At 54.5% G+C, this 20,807-nt stretch overlaps 4 protein-coding genes across 4 annotated transcripts; 1 reads left to right on the top strand and 3 right to left on the bottom strand.

Annotated features, from left to right (window-relative positions):
- Nucleotides 1–2,482: 2,482 nt before the first annotated feature.
- LOC34622736 lies at nt 2,483–9,732 on the bottom strand. Its single transcript, XM_026333945.1, has 11 exons — nt 9,573–9,732; nt 8,801–9,458; nt 7,334–8,578; nt 6,951–7,250; nt 6,133–6,769; nt 6,007–6,072; nt 5,311–5,859; nt 4,669–5,083; nt 3,497–4,344; nt 2,915–3,247; nt 2,483–2,749 (listed from the first exon to the last, which is right to left on the bottom strand). Exons 1-11 carry the CDS (start codon nt 9,730–9,732, stop codon nt 2,483–2,485), a joined length of 5,478 nt encoding a protein of 1,825 aa, XP_026189730.1.
- Nucleotides 9,733–10,367: 635 nt separating this feature from the next.
- LOC113146483 lies at nt 10,368–11,939 on the bottom strand. Its single transcript, XM_026333944.1, has 3 exons — nt 11,711–11,939; nt 10,934–11,161; nt 10,368–10,759 (listed from the first exon to the last, which is right to left on the bottom strand). Exons 1-3 carry the CDS (start codon nt 11,937–11,939, stop codon nt 10,368–10,370), a joined length of 849 nt encoding a protein of 282 aa, XP_026189729.1.
- Nucleotides 11,940–12,057: 118 nt separating this feature from the next.
- Nucleotides 12,058–14,445, bottom strand: LOC113146482. Its single transcript, XM_026333943.1, has 2 exons — nt 14,164–14,445; nt 12,058–13,941 (listed from the first exon to the last, which is right to left on the bottom strand). The coding sequence occupies exons 1-2, from the start codon at nt 14,443–14,445 to the stop codon at nt 12,058–12,060; spliced, it is 2,166 nt and encodes a 721-aa protein (XP_026189728.1).
- Nucleotides 14,446–15,655: 1,210 nt separating this feature from the next.
- On the top strand, nt 15,656–20,424 carry LOC34622735. The gene is made up of 8 exons (XM_022735879.2): nt 15,656–15,895; nt 16,200–17,186; nt 17,503–17,597; nt 17,827–17,972; nt 18,187–19,223; nt 19,443–19,622; nt 19,831–19,935; nt 20,122–20,424. Exons 1-8 carry the CDS (start codon nt 15,656–15,658, stop codon nt 20,422–20,424), a joined length of 3,093 nt encoding a protein of 1,030 aa, XP_022588235.2.
- The last annotated feature ends 383 nt before the right edge of the window (nt 20,425–20,807 follow it).

The following is a 20,807-nucleotide window of genomic DNA, read 5'->3' as shown; positions in this document are numbered from 1 at the left end:
CGTGAACCTGGTTGTACAGAGTACCTGAACACTACACTAGTAAGCGGATACATTATAATTATACTCAGGATTATGGATGCTATACGATGCAGAGCGTTCCTGGAGAAGGACAATTATCAGTTTACGCAAGGATAACCTGCCAGAGCGAATGGCGTTATCAAAAAAACTGCAAGACCTGCAGGCAACCAAGCCCTCAACTGTTCCACTGTTGATCACTAAGGTTAAAGGTTTGCCACCGCATTTTACGAGAACCTGTTGTCCTGTGTCTAGTTGGACCTCAAGTTTCCTGGGATACAGCACTGCTACGGCCCCCCTGTGGATCCCCCCTCTCCACACGGGTCACTTGTCTGCGAGGCGAACACTACGGCTGATTTAAGGAGCTTTACGATCTTGCTGGGAAGTCATTACTGGTAGCTATCTGTCACATCCAGCTTGTAGGGAAATCGATGCAGCAAGCACCAGCACTTTTTCGTTAGAGGATGGCAGATGGTCGTACCCATCTGGCTACAAATCATCTCGTCAGATCGTTTTGGTGTACCTCGTATTGCTTGCCGACTCATCAGGACCAAACATTCAGGCTCAAAACACAGCTGACCATTGCTGGTCACAAGTTCGCGTTTTTCCGTCTAATGAGTTGCGCATATGTTCGCTTGCGCTAGCCAGACCTTGAAGACCTGTGGAGCTATGAGTGGCTGCTGATCTCGGACCACCACGTCCAGGGGACGATCGGACGGAAGCTGTTTAGTGCAGACCAGAATTGCAGGGGTGTAACGGGTGCACGAGTTCACTGTTGTATTATAAACCCACATAACAATTTTTAATCACTAGTATAATCCTGTATCTGCACAGAATTGGTCCGAGACAGGTCCCTACTTGCAACCCTCCCTCTGTGGTTACTGCAGCCTGCTTGGAAGGAATAATTAGGAACTGCAAGCGCCCTTGAAACCCCCAAAGATTTTCCGTCGTCAAAGTGCATTTGCTTTTTGAAGGTGCTTGCACTTCATTATTATATGGCTCCAGTTCCCATAATAGAACCAGATGCGTTGTTGGAGCGGCGCCTGTGTTTCACGAGCGAGGGTTACCATTGGCATTATTTTCTGTCCGAAGGATGTAGATTAGGGAAGCCTGACAGAGCCCTGATATCCACAGGCTCTAAATCCGCAGTTCTTTCTATCAAGCCAAAGACACCCGAGAAACCCTAGTCTTCTGAAACAAGTAGTGCATTATTTGTGGTACTCCTGCCGGTTGTCTGCCTGATTGCTAAGTCGCTGCCCATCTTACGACTGCATGACGGGACACTTCGAAAAGATCTGGGATAGACCACTGTTGAGGCAATTGTTAGCCTATGTTGTGGCTTCTGCACACCAAAAGCCTAATTCTTCTCAAGACGCCCAGCCACTGATAGTTTCTCCTACTGCAGCCTTCTCCATTCTCCTTCAGCTTGTTGTTGAGGTGTCCCCAGCATACACAGATCAACCAGGCCGCGTCTAGAGTCACATAATGCAGTAATCCTCTTAGGCACGAGACTGCCTTTACGATAAATAAGGCCACCCTTCGTGGGCGTATCCTTGTTATATACATCCCGCAACAAGCACTCGTTTCTCCTTATCTGTAGGGTACAAAGTGCGCAACAGAATAAGAGGTTCAATTACTTGTCCACCCTTCTGGCTATCGTACATTTTGGCCAGCATGAGCCTCATGGATGCCTCCATAAACATTCTATCGGCTATCAAATAATGGCTCTGTACCAGCTGTTGAGTAGCCCTTGATTCTGCATCCACATCTACCACCAAAGGATGCTTTTGCAACATACTGCCAAAGAAAGCTAGAGTAAAGAATTGCAAAATAGCTTGGTCAACGCCGTACATCTACTCTAGGAGGAGCTGCCATCTCATTGCATCAATAGCCACTGGATGGGCGGGGGAAAACTGCATGGAACCATGCGGTGAGACATACTGTAACTTCTCATCTATGGCCTTTGTGAGGAGATACTTAACTGTACACTCAGTACAAACTTATTGAAACATGACAATGCTTCTCAGAAGTCATCCTACTTTCCCTGTCAGTGCCCCTGGGAATTCCCGACATGCTTAGAGGGGGCCAGCCATGGTGTGCGTAGGTGCGCCCTCCACGCACCCCAAAGATTCACAGCTAGTTGCTTATAGCATCAGCGCACACGCAGGTAAGTGTGCGCCCACTTGTATGGGGCTAACAACATTCTGCAATATGTAAGATATTCGAACCTAAAACCATTTAGTCGATTCCTTAGTGTTCTCTAGTTAGTAGAATTTGGCATAAGCGAGAAAAGTGTGAGTGTAGCTGAGCCCGTTACATACCAGGTGCAACCTGTAGGCAAGATCATCTAGTTATGGCTACCTGTGGTTCCTTGTGGCTAGTTGCTGCATTTCTGTTCTTATACTGCGTTGAATTCGTTTCTGGTCTGCTCGCAGACCCGACGATTTCGCTTCCGCTTGCACAGATCTTACGCGACATGCAGCGCACCGCTGCCAAGGGCAATGGCTTTTATGTCTTTGAGCTCATTGTTATAGAGCATCCACGGGAACGAAAACAGCTGCTGCTGCTGCAGACTCTGATGCTTGAGTAGATGCTGCCTCGGGCTGCATGCGTCCTCTGGTCCTCTAATCCCCGTGTGTAATACTCGGCTTTGCTCTTCCGAGAAGCGGCCACTGCCTTCTGCCTCTTTGGATGACGGGGTCTTCTCTTGCCAGGGGCTTCTTTGTTCGGGGTGCTGCAAGAGTTGAGCATTGGGCGCTTCTTGAAGTGACATTGAAGGTCTTCGTCCTTCTGCAGTTGTGCGTACGCTGTCTAGACTGTTGGTCCTGCTCTCAGCTGCTGTGATGCTGCTGCTTGCTGTTGTGCTCCTGGTGTCTGCTGTTGTGCTACTGCTGTCTGCTGTCGCGGTGCTGTTGTTTTTTGTCATAAGGGGAGACAGAGGCTGAGTATCTGCAATTAAGATGCCTAAAGCTTCGAAAGCACGTATTTCTTCACTGCTTAATGGAGGAGACCCCTCGGTATCCGCCTCCGATGACCTAGGAGGCGCTGTGAAGCGGGATTTCTTCAAAGGTTTTTTCCGCAGGGCCACGAAGGCCTCGAGTTTTTCTTGAGGGACGTACGAGAGGTAGTAGGCAGTAACAGCGACGATGCGTTTCTGCTCGTAGTTGAGATCCAGGCCAAAGAAACGGCGGGGAATGAAGGAGCAGCAGAGGCCGCTAATGCTCAGTAACATCTAGTGAGGCACAACGCAGCAGAAAGACACCAGCATACCAGCAATCAGTTCTTGAAAGCGCTATATGAGCGAAGAAAGAGTGAAGGTTTGAAGCAGCCAAGCAAGACCAGGCTCTGAAACCGATGCGGCACAGAAATTCTCCATGAGGCATGAAGAAGCTCTTGGTACAGATCCCCCAAAGCAGTGAGAAGGGCAAAGGACAGAGCCTCAGCAATTGAATTTCTACTTGAGCATTTTTGAGTTTCTTGCCTTGAGTGGCCAGCTCTCCATGTGACCCAACGAAACCACAGCCTCAGGATCTATTTGACCTGAGAGGAGGGAAGCCTCGTCTCGCACTCCAAACCGAAACATCAGATGCCGCACGGCCCTATCCCACGCGAGCTTTAGACTTGCTACTTCTGTTATAAACTCCAGCAGCCGGTCGGGGCAGTAAGAGAGCAGGTCTAGGTCTAAGGACACTGCCTGTGGTTCCGTGCAGGGGTTCGCATACAGACTCCCGTATGAGTTTCCGGGGAGTGCTCCGTAGAGGCCTTCTAGCGTGCTAATGGGTAGCGGCAAAGCTCCATGGTAGAGCTCTTCAAGCAGTGCGATTAAGTCTCTTTGTGTGTTGACGCCCCTTCTGCGTAAGTGCCAGGAAGGAAGCTTAGACAATGGAAGTGACGCCAAGTTGTGTGGTTCTGGTGCACTAAAACGCCGTGTGGACGCCTCCTCATCGCCCTCTGCCGTTGGACAAGGGCTCTTAGGTGTCGCCTTCATGGCTGCAAATGCACAGGGGTGCCAAAGCATAGCGTTTTGACAGGGTAGCCCTGTTGCATCGTTTAGTGCTGTTGCTCTGCAGATACAGCCACGGATAGATACAGAAAGTTCAGCCAGTCCAGCAACTCTAGCAGGCTCACCTGCATTCAGAACCTCCCGTTGCTCTTTAGCCTGCTTCCGTACAGCCCAGTGCACTCCTGGCCAGAAGGGACTTAGCTTTGCTTCAACAGGCAGCGGAGGCCGGTAGAGAGTCACCTCTTGAGGAAATCCGATCCCCTTTGAATGGAATCGCAAGAAGGATGAGGCACCCCAGGAGCTGCTAAACACAAGAGTAGCTTTGTCTAAAGAGAAGACACGCAAACGCACAGAACATGCACGCCATAGCAGTGAGCAGGCGCATACGACCAACTCGCCCAGCATACCTGGCTAGCTAGTTAGCCCTCAACCGAAATGAATAAGAAGGCCGGGGGCGTTACTTTGCAATTCAATGCAGATTTTGTTGGACTAGGCTATGACTGGACTTCTTTAGAAATTCTTACTGGGCCCTCGTATCAGGTAAGGGGTGGATAGAGACACAAGCAAAGGGGCAAGCCTGATATGCTTGAGTCGCTGGCAAGGAGCAACCTTTGGAGTCTTTTTAGCGTCTCGAGGAGTCCACTACCTACACTTGCTGGTGGGGATTATGTCTTTTGGCTGTGCGGCCTCTTGGAGAGCAACGCTTTCCGTTGCCTGCCGCAACAATCGAGAAGCAACCACGTGCGAGGTAAGCTCTTGCCGTTCCTGTTGCTCCAGCCATTGTTCGGAAAGCTGCACGTGCAGATGTTTCCGCTCCTTCCAGTGATGTTGCATGAGTGTCTTGACACCTGGCACATCCATGGCGCCTTCGCCGAACGTTGAGCTCTTCTGCAAGGCTTTGAATAGGGGCTCTTCGAAGCAATCAGTAACCTGCTGGGGTATTTGAATCCTGAGACCTAGGACTTGAAAAAGCTTCATTCCTTTGAAGCCCGGAGTCCAGCTTGTTGGCAACTTGGCTAGCAGATCGTCCAGAAGGAGAAGAAGGCAAAGCCCGGTGAGGGGGCGCTGAGACACAGCAACGTAAAACCTTCAAAGATGGCTGAAAAGCTCCCAGCAATGCGACCCGCGGAAGGACTTAAAAGCCGGGTTCCCTTAAGGCAGTCGCCCTGTTTTTTTTCAGCACGTGGAAAACAAGAGAGGAAACGCTTTCTTAGGTGCATCTGCAAATGCGGGTACGCAGCAGGGGCAACAATGTGTTTCCTAGCGTCCAAGGGTCCCTTGTGACTCCTCACGTCCAACACAACAAAGAGCTTTGCGTTTTTTCTTAGAGACCCTTCCCCCCTGTACACAGCTGCAACGGGAGGGGAAGAGACGTCTAGGCGGGGGCGCAAGTGCGGACATAGCTGCAAGGCCTTCGCTTGCTGGCTTGTTACTGCTGCGTTCACCAAACGCGTGAGCTGTTCTAGCAGCCGATCGGCTGAGATCATTTCACTCGTTTGCAGCGCTTGTTTGTCATCGCCGCTTTTGTGGCTAGGGTTGCTTCCCAAGAGCGGACCAACGGAAATGCACCGCAGCAGAAACAGCTCACGCGGCAGCTCAGGCAGCCAGGAAACATCCCGCCAGTCTTCCCAGGTCACTCCGTCAGGAGTGCGCGAGAGCAGAACCAGGGGCTCCTCTCTGTCTTCTCCGGAGGGAATCGCGCAGCAATCCGACCCAGTGCCTCTATGAAAGAGAAAAGATAATAGTTGCGCTGCGAGGGGGCTGTCTGAGCCAAGTTCTCCGAGGTAGATTGGGGAAGTCTTGCCGCTGTTGCTGCTGTTGTCGGAGAGCACAGTCAACCTCTGTAGCAGAGCTGAGGGAGGAAGCGAGAACGGTACAAGGGCCCCCAGGTGGTGGTTGATGGCGCTCTTGAGGGCCTGCACGGAGAAAAGGCCGGTTCGCCCTCCTGTGTCTCAGGATTCAGCAAACAAAAGCAGCCACAGGAGCGCGCTCCGCAGGGCAGCGGGTGCACATGCAGCTGCCGCAGCAGCGAGCACTGCAGGAGCACCCGTTAGCTGAGATTGGAAAATTCTCAGTGGCTTTTCCATTCCGTCACGGCCTCATTATTCCCTTACCTGCAGGTCCTCGACAGCTTTAGAGCAATGAACATACACCGCGTGCTGGTCGCCCCCCCAAAGAGGAGGCGAGGGAAGGACACACGCTGCTCCAAAGGCTGCGGGGCTTACAAGGACCTCTCCGGAGCAAGCCTCCACGTACTCCACAGCGACTGCAGCACAGTATAAATACGGGAAGAACGCCTTCGTTGTGCAGTGTATGAAGGCCAAGCCAGCAGGACGAGCAGACGTCCATCCACCCATAAGCAGCTGTAGCTGACAAAAAATAGCAAGGCTAGATAGAGAGGCCAGCCTCGAGCGCAAGCTCCCAGAGCTGCTGCATTTTTGCATACGGACAAGCAACGGTCTAGTTGTAGACACCACTCCAGCAGCTAGAGTGCTGGCGTTACAGGGCAAGGACGTGCCTCCAAGAGTTAGTTGCGTCACCGCAGCAACGGCATCGCCAACAGGGAGACCGAGGGAGCAGCTGAGGGAGCAATAGAGCAGCGGATAAGGAATCGAATCCCCAACGCTCGCCTCCTGATGCACCAAGATGCACTCGACGCGGCGAGACTGCAAGGCTCCCGGGGCGCTGGCTGGAACGCGAAGACAGCAGGCACCAGGAGGCCCCCTTGCAGGTGCTAGGCTGCAGCTGCTGCTGTAGAGCACGCATGCACGCACGCACGTATGCACGAAACGCAGCGCAGCAAAGCGCTTTAGAGCTCCAGTAAAGCTTTTGGCCAGAGGTGAAACGACGCAACACACCAAGTAGGTGAGGACGATGGAAGTACGAGCCAGGAGAAGCAGCTAGGTGTCAGCTGATGCGGCAGCCTTCTTACCGTTGCGCGCAGACAAGGCAGTTAGGAAATGAGAAGCGGAGAGCTGTAAGGGTGCCGCCAGGAGCTCCACGATGCGCATAATCGGGGGGAGAAGGCCCCCCAATAAGGAGAGAGGCTGGAAGCTCTACGTCAGCCAGAAGCATGTGAACCCGGCCGTCACCAGCGCAGAGGCGCTGTGCCTCCTCCTTGTACTGCACGCCACCCCACGTGACTTTAACCCGCAAGGGGGCGAATAGGCGTGGATCGGAGTTGCCTGCACAACAGAGCGAGACAGCACCGCCGTTTGCTGCAAAACCCCGTCTTCGCAGAAAAAAGCGGGAGTAGCTGCACTAGTCGCAACACTTTGCAGCGCTTTTTTTGCTCGAGGCAGCAACCCTAGGTACGTAAGGAATCCACATGCGAATGCCTCTCCTGTCTTTACTGATTGGATTTTTGTCGCCGACGCGAGCCCGTCTGTATAGCAAGATATCAGCGGGTCTGTCTTTGATCGAGGCATCAGAGGCTTACCCGACAGTGCCCTGGGAGTCAGATAGGAAGGCGTTGCTAGTAGAGCATGTGGCAGGACGCGGTCGTACAGGCTTCCAAGGAGACTTCTTGAAGCAATAACTCTAGATGCTATCTCCCCTGGAAACCCCGCGAAGTCCGCATGTCGCTTTTCGGGCCTCACTAAGAAGTGGGGCATTAACACGCAGCGCAGACGCTTTTTCAGTACAACCTTTTTTCCCGTTTTGGGGGCATCTACTGCAGCAGCGGCGAGGTCAGCAAGAGCCAGAGACAACCGGTTGAAGCCCTTGGCCTTCAAGGGGTTCTCCTCGTAGTAGGCATTAGGGGAGTGGCACAAGCGCAAGTGCGTATTCGAAATGACGCCCAGTTGACACAGGCCTTGGACGCGTAGCAGAAACCGCGTGAGCTTTTCAATGTCTTGCCGCTCTGTCGGTCCTGTACCCAAGAGGCCCACCCTCTTGCGCGTAGGTTCGTCTTCTTCACGTTTGCCTTTCCTGTGCAGTACTATGTCTGCGTCCTGCGGAGCGTCTGTCCTCTGCTTATGGGTGTTATTGCCTTCAGCCGACTCCGTTTCCCCCAATAGTGAGTTCCCCGCCGCATTCCCTTTCTTTGCCTGCTGTGCTTCCACCTTCACGTAGGCCTCTCTGCGTGACTCCTCTGAGGCTGCCTCATGTTTCTCCTGGGACCTTGTAAGTGAGGCTGTTGCGGGTATTGACGCTTGCCAGCCACCAGTCTGCCGGTGTTCCTCCTGTCTACCGTTTGCTGTAGCCTTGGTGCAGCTACTTGCTGCTGCATCACTCGTGTCGCTATACACCTCCGTCTCACTGCCGGTCCTGCTGCTGCCGCTGCTCCTGCTGCCGCTAGACAGGGCATCGTCGCAGGTGACAGGCCCAGTGAGCTGGCCGCTGGTGCTCACAAACCCCTGTGGCTCTTCAGGGTGGGCATTGATGGCTGGCTCATGCACAGAGGAGGGGGGGGCAGCAAGGCCCCTTTTCCAGTTCTCCAGCAGCGGTTGCACGATCGAAGGCTCCCAAATGATCCAGTATCTGTCGCCGTCCAAGTCTCCTCCAGACAGCATGTTGGGAATATCCCGAAAACAGTACTGGAGGCCTGGCCCTTGGTTGCTGCATTTTGTCAAGGGCAACAGGAAAACAAACAAGGGACGGGGCGAAGGGTGATATGTGGAGGCGAGGGTGCACTGTGACTGCCTATGCTTTTGAGTCGTGTTGTCACGCGCGCTTCCTAGATGATGACAACAATGATAATGGCTTGATCGTGTGCGTGCTGCAGTTCATGAGCCGCTGCATCAGGCTCTCTCAGGTCTGGGAACAAGCAAAGACGCTCACCGGAAAACTGCTGGATGACGGGAATCAACAGGGGGCCAGATCCCATCTGCACTTTCCGTGTATGAGCCAAGCGGAGGGGAGGGGAACACCACGAGATCTCTAAAGGCGAAGCATGGAGGATCTGGATCCTCTGTTGTTGGCTCGCGCTCAAATGGGGCCCTTAGAGGAGAATCTGGAGGCAGGTCTTCGGGGCCAACCTGCAAAGCAAGCGTCAAACTCCACAGGCACTGCTCCAGACCAAATAGCAGAGCCATACGACAAGGGTTGAGCAGCCTCGAGGATGCACCGCCACACGGCACGCAGCCTTCTCCTTGGCGTACCGCATAGCAGAGCTGTAAGTCCCCCGGATGCAGGCAAGGAGACTTAATAATCGCAACAACGCCTGAAAGAACTTCAGAAGTGGGGGCTACGCTGCTGGCTGATGAGACCCATGGGACCGCTTTGGCTACTTTCAGTGCTGGCAATACTGGGGTGTCAAGGGAACTGCTGCCGCTGCCAGCTGCTGCTGCTTCACTCCAGCCCCCACAAAGCTCCCAGGGTGGGAGGGCTGGCTTCGTCAGGTGCACGAACACCTCAGGTAAGCCAGAACATCCATGGCTAACTCTGCATTGCCGCCGCCAGCCGTGATCATACAGCAGGGTATGGGTTGGGTCCGCTACTCCAAAGAGGTAGGCCCCTTTCTGGTGGCACAGGAAGCAAATCACAAAGCTGTAGAAAAGGTGCACAAAGCAGCCTTTGTGTCACCTATCTAGCATTAATGCAAATAAGAGGCGTTCGAAGAAGGTTTCTGGCATAGCGGGGGTGTATGAGGCTCCGACAGAGTCTCGAAACGGCTTTGGCCAAGCTGTGCGGCTTTCGAATACTTTATGCCTCCTCAGACTTGCCTCGACAAATATGCGGGCCTTCTGTTTCAGTAGGCGGAGATGCTGCATCTCCGTTGCTGCCACTACACCCTTCAAGAAGGGCTCCTTGAGGCTGAAGGAGCAACTTTGCAGCAATTCATAGACGATCCGAGTTGCAGGGCCGCGGGTATCCTGGTCCGTCTCCGCGCAGTGCAGCAAGGTTAGCAGCGAGGATCCTGTCACACAGAAGCACTTTTGCAAAAACTTGAATTCAAAAGATCCTTGAGCTTTTCTCTGAAGTAATCCAAGCCAAGGGAGCGTGGGCCTGTCGGTGGAGTGCAGCGAACGAAAAATGCGCGCAGGCGCGCACCTGCTGTGCACGCAGAAGAATGTATATGCTAGAAGGCTTAGAGAGCTTACGGCCTGAGCTTCCAGTACTCAAAAGATTCAGCATTTTCTGCTGTAAGGCTTCAAAGACCCGGAAGGGGACGCGTTGAGAATCAAGCACCAGGATAACCTGTACGGCAGGAAATGCTACATCTTGCATGCCTGACTGTGGTAAATTCTCTCTCGTTACAGGAAAAGGCAAAGGCACAAGGGGAAGAACAAAGCAAGCGAAGGCAGCGGTCTGCTAAAGCCCTGTTGTCTACTGGGATGGGTGTGTATTGTACACCCTGTGACGCACCTGGTGGTTCAGAAACGCGGCAAGTCTGCGAGAGGAGTCATTAACTTCCAGTTTCTGTGAATACGCAAGCAAAGCGACACCTCGAGTGATGCAAGGGTCTCTCTGTGCGAGGAAAAACCCAAGCTAGGATTCCTGAAAAGGTCGACTCCGGGTGCCTTCGGGCCAGCCGCTTAGGTGCTGCCACAGATGTGGGAAAACAGCGACTATATTCGGTAAAAGGGCTCACCAGGATTGGGCAGTCAAACTTCAGCATGGAGTGGTGCGCAATGATGTCATGACCCTTCTCTAGCAAGCTCTCTGGGAAGCACGGGTGAAGTGCCAACATCCCTTTAAAGCCCCCCAGTCGCATCTGCACGGCGCTGCATCTCCTGTACTGGGGGTATGCAGTGGCAAGGCGATGCCAAAACCGGGCTGACATGAATCCGCATCCGTCTGCAGCAGAAACGCCGATTGCATCAGAAATTTCGTGAACAGGGTTTCAGAAGAAGATGTGGCGTTCAGGTTGTTTGGGGGCGTTCGTCTCATTTGAAGCAAGAAAAGAATTCTCAGCCTTTCGATGTGAGATGGATATCCGGAGTTCGTTTGCTGTCTACTGGCACTGCTTACCCGTAAAGCAGAAAACTTGGTCTTTCCTTGGACTGTATTGTGTAGGCTGAAAGGCTCTGTCGACGGAGGCGGAGGTAATGTCGGGCTGTACGTTGATGGCCTCCTTCGTAACGCTCAAGGTGGGAGTTGTGCTGCTCACGCAGATTCCAAACTGCCTTCCAAAAAGCCCGGGGGTTGAGCAGCTCAGAGATCCCAGCGCCCGTAGGATGTCCGCTCGCCTTATGGAGGCTGCTGCGCATCAGACAATGATATTCCTGTTTGCATATTTGCTGCTCGAGGATGCGAAGAGACCGCGGAGTGTAAGTAGTCTAAAGCAAAGGCTCGACAAACTGGCAATCTCTGCATCCGGGCGTTGTCAAAACGCAAAGGCGCACAGAAAGAACGTCCCTCCATGTCTCTCTTCAGTCAATTGAGGAGAGTCTTAAATTCGAAATTACAGTTTAGTGTCGAGGCTGACCGGCGGCGTTAAGCGCCCAGTAACCGCCTTTTCTGAGTTGCGCGAGAGAGACACCAAGAAGCACGAATCGGAGGTGCCCCACGGAGATTCCTCTGACAATACGGCCACCAAGACATCTTCTGACGAGTCGGCAGGAGGTCTGCAGATGCCCCTGAGACGCAAGTGCGCAACGGAAAGCACAAAATGCAAAACGTCTGCCGACGCTTGGTTCAGGATGCTGATGTCGAATGGCCCACGAGTGCGGCTCCCTGCATTGCACGGTCCCTGCGTTGGCAAGCGTGCAGTGGGATACATCGGCAACAGCAGTATAGCGGGAAAACCTGCCACGCTTTTGCCGTAAAGTTTAGATCCAGTTTCCTCGGCAATAGTTACGCGGACGAAGGCGCCTCCAGCGGCGAAGGACGCAAAAAGGCGCGTCAGCCTATTTGTCCTTTCAACGAAGGGCCCCCTGCAAATGACTCTCAAAGGCGTCAATTGAAGGTGCACGATCTCACTGCTGCCTTGAGGGCAGCAGAGGGGCTGTAGAAAGAGGGACCTGCGCCAAACCATCGCAGAGACACTGTTGCAGCCCGTCAACTCGGTTCCGCATGCTCTCTGGAGTGTTGGTCCTGCTGCGGTTGGTGCTTCTACACACTTGAGGGGTTTCCAAATCCCATGATCGGGAAACCTATATCAAGTCCGACGCTTCTACCCACGTCATGAAATGCGCGTGCGATTGCAGAGGGAAAACATACTCTTTTTGCTGCAGCAGGGCGTGCAGCCGATCACATGGAGGGAAAGCAAAAATCGGCTCCTGCTGCATCATAATCTCCTCGGCTAAGATCTTAAGGACCTCTCTCAGGACGTTTGCATCTTGTTGAGGGTCCGCTAGGACGGCAGCCAAAGGCAAAAGGGCCGTCGACACCCCTTCCGAAGGTATATCCAGGGTGCAGGGAATATGCGGGAGACTTGAATAGGAGATCTCAAATAGGGCCGGCGGGGGGAGGCCCCCAAAAGAAAGCAGCTGCTGCATTTCTGCCCATAGAAGCCACGCAGCAGGAGAGGGTAAGCTCGAAAGCGCAGCTTTAGCGGCATCGTTCGTTTCTTCCTTGGGTGCTTCCTCCTGAGGAGTCAATACGGATCCTGCTGGTGGCGCACTTCCCCCAGCATTTCTAGGCGCTGCCAGTGCAGCAGCCGATTTAGAATCGATCAAGGTATTGAAAGAGGCAGCGGCAGCAGCCGCAGGACAGTTGCTGCATCCTTTCGATTGGGAGCTCTTTTGGTGAACGCTGCTAGGCAGCGTAGCCACAAATGGGAGGTCCTTAAGGCGTGAGAGGTCTCTGTAGAGGACTGCTTCGGATATGCAGCACATATGCCTCTCCCTCTCTCGGGGTTCCTGAGTTATATAAACGCGAGAGGGCATCCCTTTCCCACCCTCAGTACCGATGAGGAGGCCATGCCTTCGTAGCTCCGTCACCCAGAATTCTTCTCCCCGGCTGTTGGCTGCTCCTTCGCACGCTGCTGGACAGGGCGGGAGTTGCACCAACAGATCCCTGCAGTCCCCTAGTCTTTGCAACAAAGCAGACTGCAGAGCGCTTCTCCCCGTCGCCCCTACCCCCCATCGGTGACACCGCAGAGGGGCCATGAGGTCGCCCTCCCCCCCGAGCAGCAACGCAGCGACTGCACTTGCTGCCTCCTCCTCAGCGCTGTCCACCACCAGCCGCTCGCGAGGGCCTTCTGGGGCATCGGGAGCTCTAATCATGGAGCCTGCACTGTCGCTGTCGTTCGCCACCGTCTTGTACACCGTAACGCGGGGTGCATGCTCTGGACAAAAGAGCAAGAGCTGTCCGCGTTTGCTGTCGCCGCTGTGTTTGGTGTCGCACGCATCTGTCACAATATCCGAGTCTTCCAGGATAAACACTCTACTCGCGAGCGACCGAAGAGGGTATTCTAATAGAATGGCGTATCCCTCTTCAGCCCATGCAATTCGCAGTTGCTGGTCGTCCCCCAAACGCCACCCCAAAAAGATCTTGGGCGCCAATGCAAAAGCATCGCCTGTAGCCGCTGGAGTTTGGGGTGCTGCAGTTGTTGCTGCAGGTGCTGCTGCGGCTGCTTCGAAGGCCACAGAGCTGCACCTTCCGCACCTTCGCCAGGCATGCCCAATCATAAGGGGGCCTCCCTCCTGCAGTAGAAGAGGGCCCTTCTGCCAGAATGACTGTGAGGGCTGCAACGAGCAGGGCAGGCCCCTAAACACTTGCGGCGGAGCGTGAACTGCCGCCCTTGAAGCGGCCAGATCCTTGTACCACAGCATGCCTTTTCCACCTAAAGAAGACCAGCGTCTGCCTCGGCCCCCCCTTGAGAAGCCTGCCACTTGGCCATCACTGTTTCTTCGGACCTCCTCTGAGAGGATTCGGGGTGCTAAAACGCAGCGCAAAGGGCCGAAAGGGCAGAAGGCCGCTCTCAGATCGGCGGCAGTGACTGAGCTGTGAAGACACTCGACAAGCAACGGGGGTGGAGGGAAGCAGCTGCAGCAGCAGGAGGCTATGGGTGCCTCCGAATTTTCCGCGGCTTCCTGTGAAGGCGAAAGGAACCTCGGGGGTACTGAGCCAAGCGGGGCAGAGAAAGGCGCCCGGCACTTTGTCGATGCTGTCCTTCCATCAATTGCCGGTTCTGTTGTTGCTGGCGCTGCTGGAGGTTCTCCTACTGCTGGAGGTTCTCCTACTGCTGGAGGTTCTCCTACTGCTGGAGGTTCTCCTGCTGCTGGAGGTTCTCCTGCTGCTGGAGGTTCTCCTGCTGCAGCGGTTGCATTTGCTGTATCTGGAAAGTTGATTTCTAGGGAAAAGTCAGCGCAGGGACTATCGGGTAGCCGTTTCAGAGAAGAAGACACGTGGGCCCCTGCATTGGTAGCAGACGTCGCTTTTGCCGCTTGTGCCTCTTCAGCCTCGCATTGCATCGGCAGCTGCTGGTGTACAAGGTGTTGCTGTAGACTCGAGGAGCGGGGGACCGCATGGAGAACGGTCCAATCGGCTCTTGCTCCCGCCGTAGCCAAGGCCGTTGGGGTTACCGTTCCGTGCATTCTGACGCGCTTCGTTGAAAGTGTAGGCAAGAGGAGACGGTGAGACAGGCACTTAAGAAGCCAAAAGTCTCTCGAGGCCCCAGCGACTTCTGTAGGGCAATCTTTTGGCGTATCGTCTCCCTCAAATACCCGATTGTGCAGAAAAAAGCCGCCTGGGAAGGTTGGGGAGAGGAAGAGAGAGAAAGACAGAGCAAGGCCAAACTGTTCAGGCATGCGAAGGGGAGCCAAAAAATGAGCCTAAGAAATAGGGCCTCTTTATTAGAGTGCCTTTGGCCCTCTTAAGCCTGCTGAAGCTTGGGTCGGGATTCCGACAGCCAACGACTGGGAGTCGAGGTGACGCGAAGGAGGAAGGCAACTGGGGTGTATGAGGGGTCCACGAGAGCTCGATGCAATGGAAACACTGAGCCACGTGGGCCATCAGACGTTTGCAGGCTTATTTCAGCAGAGAAAACAAAAGAAGATCACTGAAGAGATTGTACAATGTGCCGGCCGTCACGGGGAGCACCACCCGAGCTGCTGGCGGTGTGCACCGCATACGCGTGACTGGAAGGCAAATCCTCTTTAATCAATGCAATAATACTTCCGGTCTCTCTTCTCTTCTCCAAGCTGCTGAAAATTCGGGATGGGTAGAGGAACTAGCAGCGCCCCGCGAACAGGATCCTCTCGGCAGCGGCTACAGTGAGGAGCGAAGGGACCCCCCGGGGGCCCCTCCCCCGGAGGGTGGGGCCCTTGTTGAGCAGGGCCTCAAAAGGAAGGCATAAAGGCTTCAGATGCGCGTTAGAATGCTGCGGCGCGCCTTCCAACAAAGGTGTTCCTCCATTTTGTTATTTATTGAATTCAAAGAAGAGCGTTTTCAAGAGAGTTGTCTCAAGTCGCACGACCAACACACAACGGCCGCTGTTTATCGGGAGGCCCTGGTGGCATGAGAATAGAGCTTTTTGGTTGCCTCAGGCACCCCACAGCAGCTTGAATTGGCAATATGAGAAGCGATATGGACAGCCGTCACGTTTAGGACTCCCCGGAGGGCACTTTCCCCAGGTGCTTTACAGCGCGATTCGCGCGCTTGCGTCAAGCCTTTGAGCACTCGATCCCTTTCCCCCTTTTATGCAGCTTCTTTTCTCCCGGACTCACCTCTCGCGTTCCATAAGAGGCCTTTTTCGTTCGCGGCTGCCTCTCATACTAGCTCGCTTGGCGGGGAAGCTCGCGTGGAATGCCTTCTCCTACTCCATGGAACCCCCTAGGGTGCCTGTTGCGAAAGGGGCAGGCTTGTTGTGCTCCAGGGGGCTGCTTGCAAGTCTCTAAAGAATGCTTTCTTAGAGGCTCTCAGCGATGGATCGCGTCGCTCCCCAAGGCTCCCCCTGTGGGGAGACGGGAAATAAAGAAGCTGCTACTCGCAGGGAGCAGAAGCAAAACGCCGCTGCTGTTGCTTCCCCCCCAAGTCCCCTTACACGTAGGGCGGTGCACGTGGGTTGGTGCTTTTTAGAGTCTTGTTTTTGGCGGTTCTCGTGTGTTTTCGATGCGAGGGCTAGCAAAGGTGCTGCTTTCGGGCCTTGTTCAAGCCTCCTGCCCGAAATTCCTCGATGCTGTCACTGTAGCTGTTTTATTGGGTGCTTATGCTCGATGGACAGTTGGCAATTGAAGCCGTACTTCCGCAGTCTCCATTGTTGGTGTGCAGGCTGGCGGTCCTCCTTCAGCTCTTTTCATGTCTCAGATCCTCTCGCGTTTCTCTTCTATGCCGCTGCTGTGGGCTGCAGGAGCTACGCGTCTTTTTTCGGCTACCATACAGCTCCGTCCAGCTCCTCTGCCGAGTTTCTCGCTGCCCTGCAACGAAAGTCTTGAGGTGGCAAGACACTCGGGGCCTTGCATTTGAAGCATCCAATAAAAAAAAGGTCATGGTTGACTTCTACAGGGCGGCTCATGCAGCAAGGAGATTCGGCCTGAGGGCCGTCAGAGTCGATCCTGAACCTGAGTGGCAACAAGAACACCAAGCACAGCAGGCAGCGGTGCCTGTTGTAGCCCTTCTTGGGCATATCAATCATGGAAAGACGACGCTGCTCGACAGGCTGTCTGCCACCAGGATCGCTCCTTTTGAGGCGGGGGGCATCACGCAGCAGCTTCTTGGCGTTACTGTCAGATACTCGCCAAACAGCAGCAGCAGCAGCGGCAGAGACAGCGCTAATAGCGGACGAAGTGGTAGCGGTGGCATTAGCGCGGCTGCGGAGAAAGAAGACGGGCGCTTGATTTCGTTTATAGATACTCCTGGCCATGCGGCAATGAGCAGCATGAGGGCACGAGCAGCAGCCGCGGCAGACGTGGCTCTGGTGGTCATAGAAGCGGACAGAGGGAAGCAACAGCAAACTGCTGAAGCCATTCGGCAGGCAGATGCATGCAAGCTTCCCGTTGTCTTTGCGCTGAACAAAATCGACACGCTGCTGCTGGCCAAACCGTGCACCGACAGCAGCGCCAGCGATATCAGGGAGGCTCTGCTGCGGCTGCAGGCAGCAGAGGGCCGTCTAGAAGCGGAGACTGACCCCGCTGCTTTGGCTCCTTCCGCTTTCTCAGCAGCGGTCGAAGCCGAGAGGTCACCAGAGGACTTCGCTCTGCAGCAGTTGCTACTAATCCGCATGCAGCTGCGGCGGGAATGTCAGCGCATGGTCGAGAATGGCGAGATAGAAAGAGACCTCAGTGAAGAAGCCATGCGGGCCGTGCCCATTTCTGCGCTCTACGGCCACGGAATAGAGGTACGCCAACTTGCGGATCTAGCGGAGGGTTCATCTTTTCTCCGTTTCACTGAGCCGTTTTTATTATCGTGCGCTGTGTGTCTCCAACTCCGGCTGCCCGTATATGCATGCATCCTTCTGCTCCTCTAGCGCTTTCTGCCGGGTAGGCTTTTGCGCTCTTAGCCCGTCCGTCTGTCGCGTTTTGTGGTTGGGATTCCTGCTGCTTTTACGCTAATTGAGTCCGTGGTCACTCTGGCACCGCCTTCTGTCCTGCAACGAAGGATGTGGCACGTGCGGCCTTCCCCAGTACACTGGCTATGCCCGGAATTATATGCAGGATCTCATCCGCCGCGTGTTGAAAGTCGCGGAGCCTTTGAAGCTGCCTCTCAGAATTCCCGCGTCGCTCTGCACCACTCCGGGTTCTGCTACCAGGTGCGCAGGATGCCTCAGTTCATTCCTGGTCAGCAGCTTTGTGGTCAAGAGGGCTGCGAGGGGAACACGCTAGCCTTACACAGGGCTGTTGTGCCTTGGATCTTCCTCTTCTTCAAGCACATCGGCAGCAGGGGTCGCAGTAGCTGCGCCTGGTGTGGCAGCACCAGCAGCCACTGCTTTTAAGGCTTCCATTCTGACGGCCTTGGTGTTGTTACGCGTCTTGCTGCAGATACCAGCTTGTGACACGGCGATCTGATGCTCTGGTGGAAGCGCACTTGCCGCCTTCGGGTGTAGGGACCATCTTGGATATACAGCAGTCGAAGGATAGGGGCCTGGTTTACACGGTGCTCCTGAAGGTTGGCGCCCTCCTACCAGGTATAATTTGGGGAGAGAGTACACTTACCTTAGTTCGGTTTTCTTCGCCTGCATGCTCCAGTAGCAGCCCCAGCAGACGCCACAAATAAGAGGGACACACCTTCAGGAAGATCACGCAGTCGAAGCCACGCATGCGACCAGCATTCTGATGCTGGCTAAGCACTGGGGTGCACCCAGAGTGGTGTTGTTGTTGCTGATGTTTGCGTTGCCATAGGGAACTACTTCGTGGCTGGCAGCGTGTACGGTCGAATCTCGTCTGTGTGGCGCTACAGTTGCACTTTCAAGGGAGCGCCGTACACACCCGAGGCACTAAAGGAGGACCAAGGGGTCCCTGGAGTTCCCTTTCCGGTGGGGAGTGTGTTGCAGGTGGCGACGCAAAGAGAGAAGGGGGGTGAAGCTGCCATAGATGATCTCATACTCTGCCTCCCCCAGACCCGCGCGTACCGGCTGGCTGTCCACAGAAAGCGACTCGAGGAGCTCCAGCGGCAGCAGATCGATGGGCCACTGCTGGAGCTGCCTTGGGAGGTGGACCATCCAAAGGAAGCTGGTAGCAGGTGGCAGCAGCTGCAGCAGCGGCAGATACGAAGGCCAGTGTCTGAGGGGAGGAGGGCTATTGAGGAGTTTGGATTCGTAGACGACGACCCCAGTAGCAGCAAGGAGCCTCTCTTTACAGACGCAACCAGGGAAGAGTTTACGAGGCCCCTTCGAAGCGTTCCTTTTAAGGAAAGGTGCGCTGAAAACTCAGAACAAGGGGCCCACGCCTCTGAGGCGGCACTCGGTAGGAGTTGTGGCCATAGGAAAGAAGAGCTCTTGGATGAAATGGAACTCTTAGGGAGGAGCGCAAAGGCACAGCAGCAGCAGCTCAAATCCCGCTGTACAGTGAACCTCGACCCCATTATCGTTACTCCAGAGGAAGATGGCTATGATGAAGAGGAGGAAGAGCCAACCTCTTCGCAAGAGGACTTGCAAAACGAGTCGATAAACGAGGGCGAAGTCGAGAGAGGAGGAAACTCTGCAGACGCAGTGCAGCGTCCTCTGGGTCGGTCATCACGTCGGCGCCAGGCTCTCCGATTGCAATCTCAGGACAGTCTTAGCCCTGGGGAAGCCGCAGATAATCCCGGAGCAGGCGAAGGGCTGGCAGTCGAGTCGCACCCCTTACATCCGAATGAGTCAAGGGATGAGTGGGCTGAACGCGTTGTCAAGGAGAACGAACAGCTCATGGGGAGGTGGCGAGCCAAGTCGAGGCAGCGGGTAAGATCGAGTGCGGGAGGGAAGCGAAAGGGGCGCAAAGAGCGGCCCTTGTGAGACGCGGAAAGAAAAGGATAAAAGATTGGCGAGCTGAGATGGCTGCCAGTTAAACCATATAGCGGGCTAAAGGCCCCCGAAAAACCAAGACACAGAAGGGAGAAAGCACATAGACTTCGGCAAAAGAATTTGTCGTCGACCAATACGCTTCCCTGTGTGCTGCAGAAAGAGGCGTATGCTGAGCAGCAACGTCTGATGCGAGCTGCAGCTGTAGAGGCAGAGCAGCAACGACGAGCTGCGTTGCAAGAGGCGCCTCTTACGCCGGAAGAGATGCGGCGCCTCATTGAAGGGACGGAAGGGGATGAGAACGAGGAGGGATCGTATAAAGAAAAGAGTGAACAGAAGGTACGGCTTTTTACTTGCCACAGACTGCCGCCACGGTATGAGGCTGCGGCCATTGGTGAGCACTCACTCGTTCCTAGTGCTAGAGCCACCCGAATGCAATTTGGGAAAGAGAGGGAGGAGAGCGATAGAGAGAGAGTGAAGCTAGAGAGAGTGCAGCAGTAGCTAATAGAAGCTACGGTGTTTGTATGCCCGCTGTATGCTCAAACAGACTTTTCCGGCCCCCCCTAAGGACGCACCGGTGGTGCCAGTCATTCTGCGAACTCGTTATGTTGGCAGTTTTGATATGCTGCTGGACGAGCTAGAAAAGATAGAGGTAGGCTCTTTGGTGGCCCTTTTCATAGGTTTATATTACCTCGCTTTCCCTGAGCCCCTCCTGAATCTTTCAGCGGAGCAAGAGCTACTCAGGTATTTTGCTTGAGCAAACGCGTCCGCGACGGCAAGGACGTGACATCTATACCGGCATCTTCCTGCATGCGTTTTTGCTACTTCTGCCCCGCAGACAGAGATGGGGATGCGGATCCCTGTCGTCCACGGAGGCATAGGGCCCATAGCGCCTCGGGATATCGTTCATGCCGAGGTGGAGAGGACGTATGGCTATTGCCCGGTCTATGCTTTCCAGGTGTCAGTACTCCCTGACGCAATCAAGCAGGCGGTCATTAGTAAAGTGATTATCAAGAAGTTTGATGTTTTCACGGACCTCCTCCAGGATGTCCGAGAAAGATGTAACAATATACGAAAACTACAGTATCACAACCTCTATGTTCGCAGTCTCAAAAAGCACCCCACTATGTCGGGACTCTGATTGGGTGGCCTGGACCGGTGTAAGACTCCAAGGAAGGGGCTTTCATAAGCGGGCTCCTTAGTGTTTACTAGGAGCGCTGGGCGGGAATCGGAGGCATGGGCCAAACACCCCTGGCTTCTAGTGGGGCACGCACTGCTGCTCTTACAGTAGGGAGTCAAAATATTTAGTAGAAATGCCCAGGAATTTTTGAACAGGGTCCGCAGACCTGGCAGCGTCAGCTCTGTGGAAACCCGCCCGGTTTGCTCCTTGCTCCCAAGGAACTTTTTGTGGCTGTCCTACAGTGCTTTCAGCCTGGCACGGATGGCCTGATCCTTGAAGAGTTTTAATAAATGCATTGTTCCCTGAGACATTTAATCGCCGCCGCACGTCTACCTGCAATTGTG

The sequence above is a fragment of the Cyclospora cayetanensis genome, unplaced genomic scaffold (assembly GCF_002999335.1).
Source record: "Cyclospora cayetanensis isolate NF1_C8 unplaced genomic scaffold, CcayRef3 CcayRef3_contig_33, whole genome shotgun sequence".
In the NCBI taxonomy this organism is placed as follows: Eukaryota; Apicomplexa; class Conoidasida; order Eucoccidiorida; family Eimeriidae; genus Cyclospora; species Cyclospora cayetanensis.
This window is presented reverse-complemented; position numbering and strand designations above follow the sequence as displayed.

Excerpts from the sequence above, each read along its gene's own strand:
- LOC113146482 (XM_026333943.1), bottom strand. The coding sequence starts at position 14,445 with ATGCACGGAACGGTAACCCCAACGGCCTTGGCTACGGCGGGAGCAAGA. Across the intron at positions 13,942-14,163 it reads CAGCAAATGCAACCGCTGCA|GAAGCCGCGGAAAATTCGGA; the intron begins GCAGGAGAACCT and ends TCGCCTTCACAG.
- LOC113146483 (XM_026333944.1), bottom strand. The coding sequence starts at position 11,939 with ATGGTTTGGCGCAGGTCCCTCTTTCTACAGCCCCTCTGCTGCCCTCAA. Across the intron at positions 11,162-11,710 it reads TTACGGCAAAAGCGTGGCAG|CCTCCATAAGGCGAGCGGAC; the intron begins GTTTTCCCGCTA and ends GATGCGCAGCAG. Across the intron at positions 10,760-10,933 it reads CCAAGTTTTCTGCTTTACGG|ACGGATGCGGATTCATGTCA; the intron begins GTAAGCAGTGCC and ends TTTCTGCTGCAG.
- LOC34622735 (XM_022735879.2), top strand. The coding sequence starts at position 15,656 with ATGCCTTCTCCTACTCCATGGAACCCCCTAGGGTGCCTGTTGCGAAAG. Across the intron at positions 15,896-16,199 it reads CCCCCCAAGTCCCCTTACAC|GAGCTACGCGTCTTTTTTCG; the intron begins GTAGGGCGGTGC and ends TGTGGGCTGCAG. Across the intron at positions 19,224-19,442 it reads GAGCCAAGTCGAGGCAGCGG|AAAGAGGCGTATGCTGAGCA; the intron begins GTAAGATCGAGT and ends TGTGTGCTGCAG.
- LOC34622736 (XM_026333945.1), bottom strand. The coding sequence starts at position 9,732 with ATGCAGCATCTCCGCCTACTGAAACAGAAGGCCCGCATATTTGTCGAG. Across the intron at positions 6,073-6,132 it reads AAGCTGTCGAGGACCTGCAG|CTAACGGGTGCTCCTGCAGT; the intron begins GTAAGGGAATAA and ends TTCCAATCTCAG. Across the intron at positions 5,860-6,006 it reads CACCCGCTGCCCTGCGGAGC|AGGTTGACTGTGCTCTCCGA; the intron begins GCGCTCCTGTGG and ends GCTCTGCTACAG.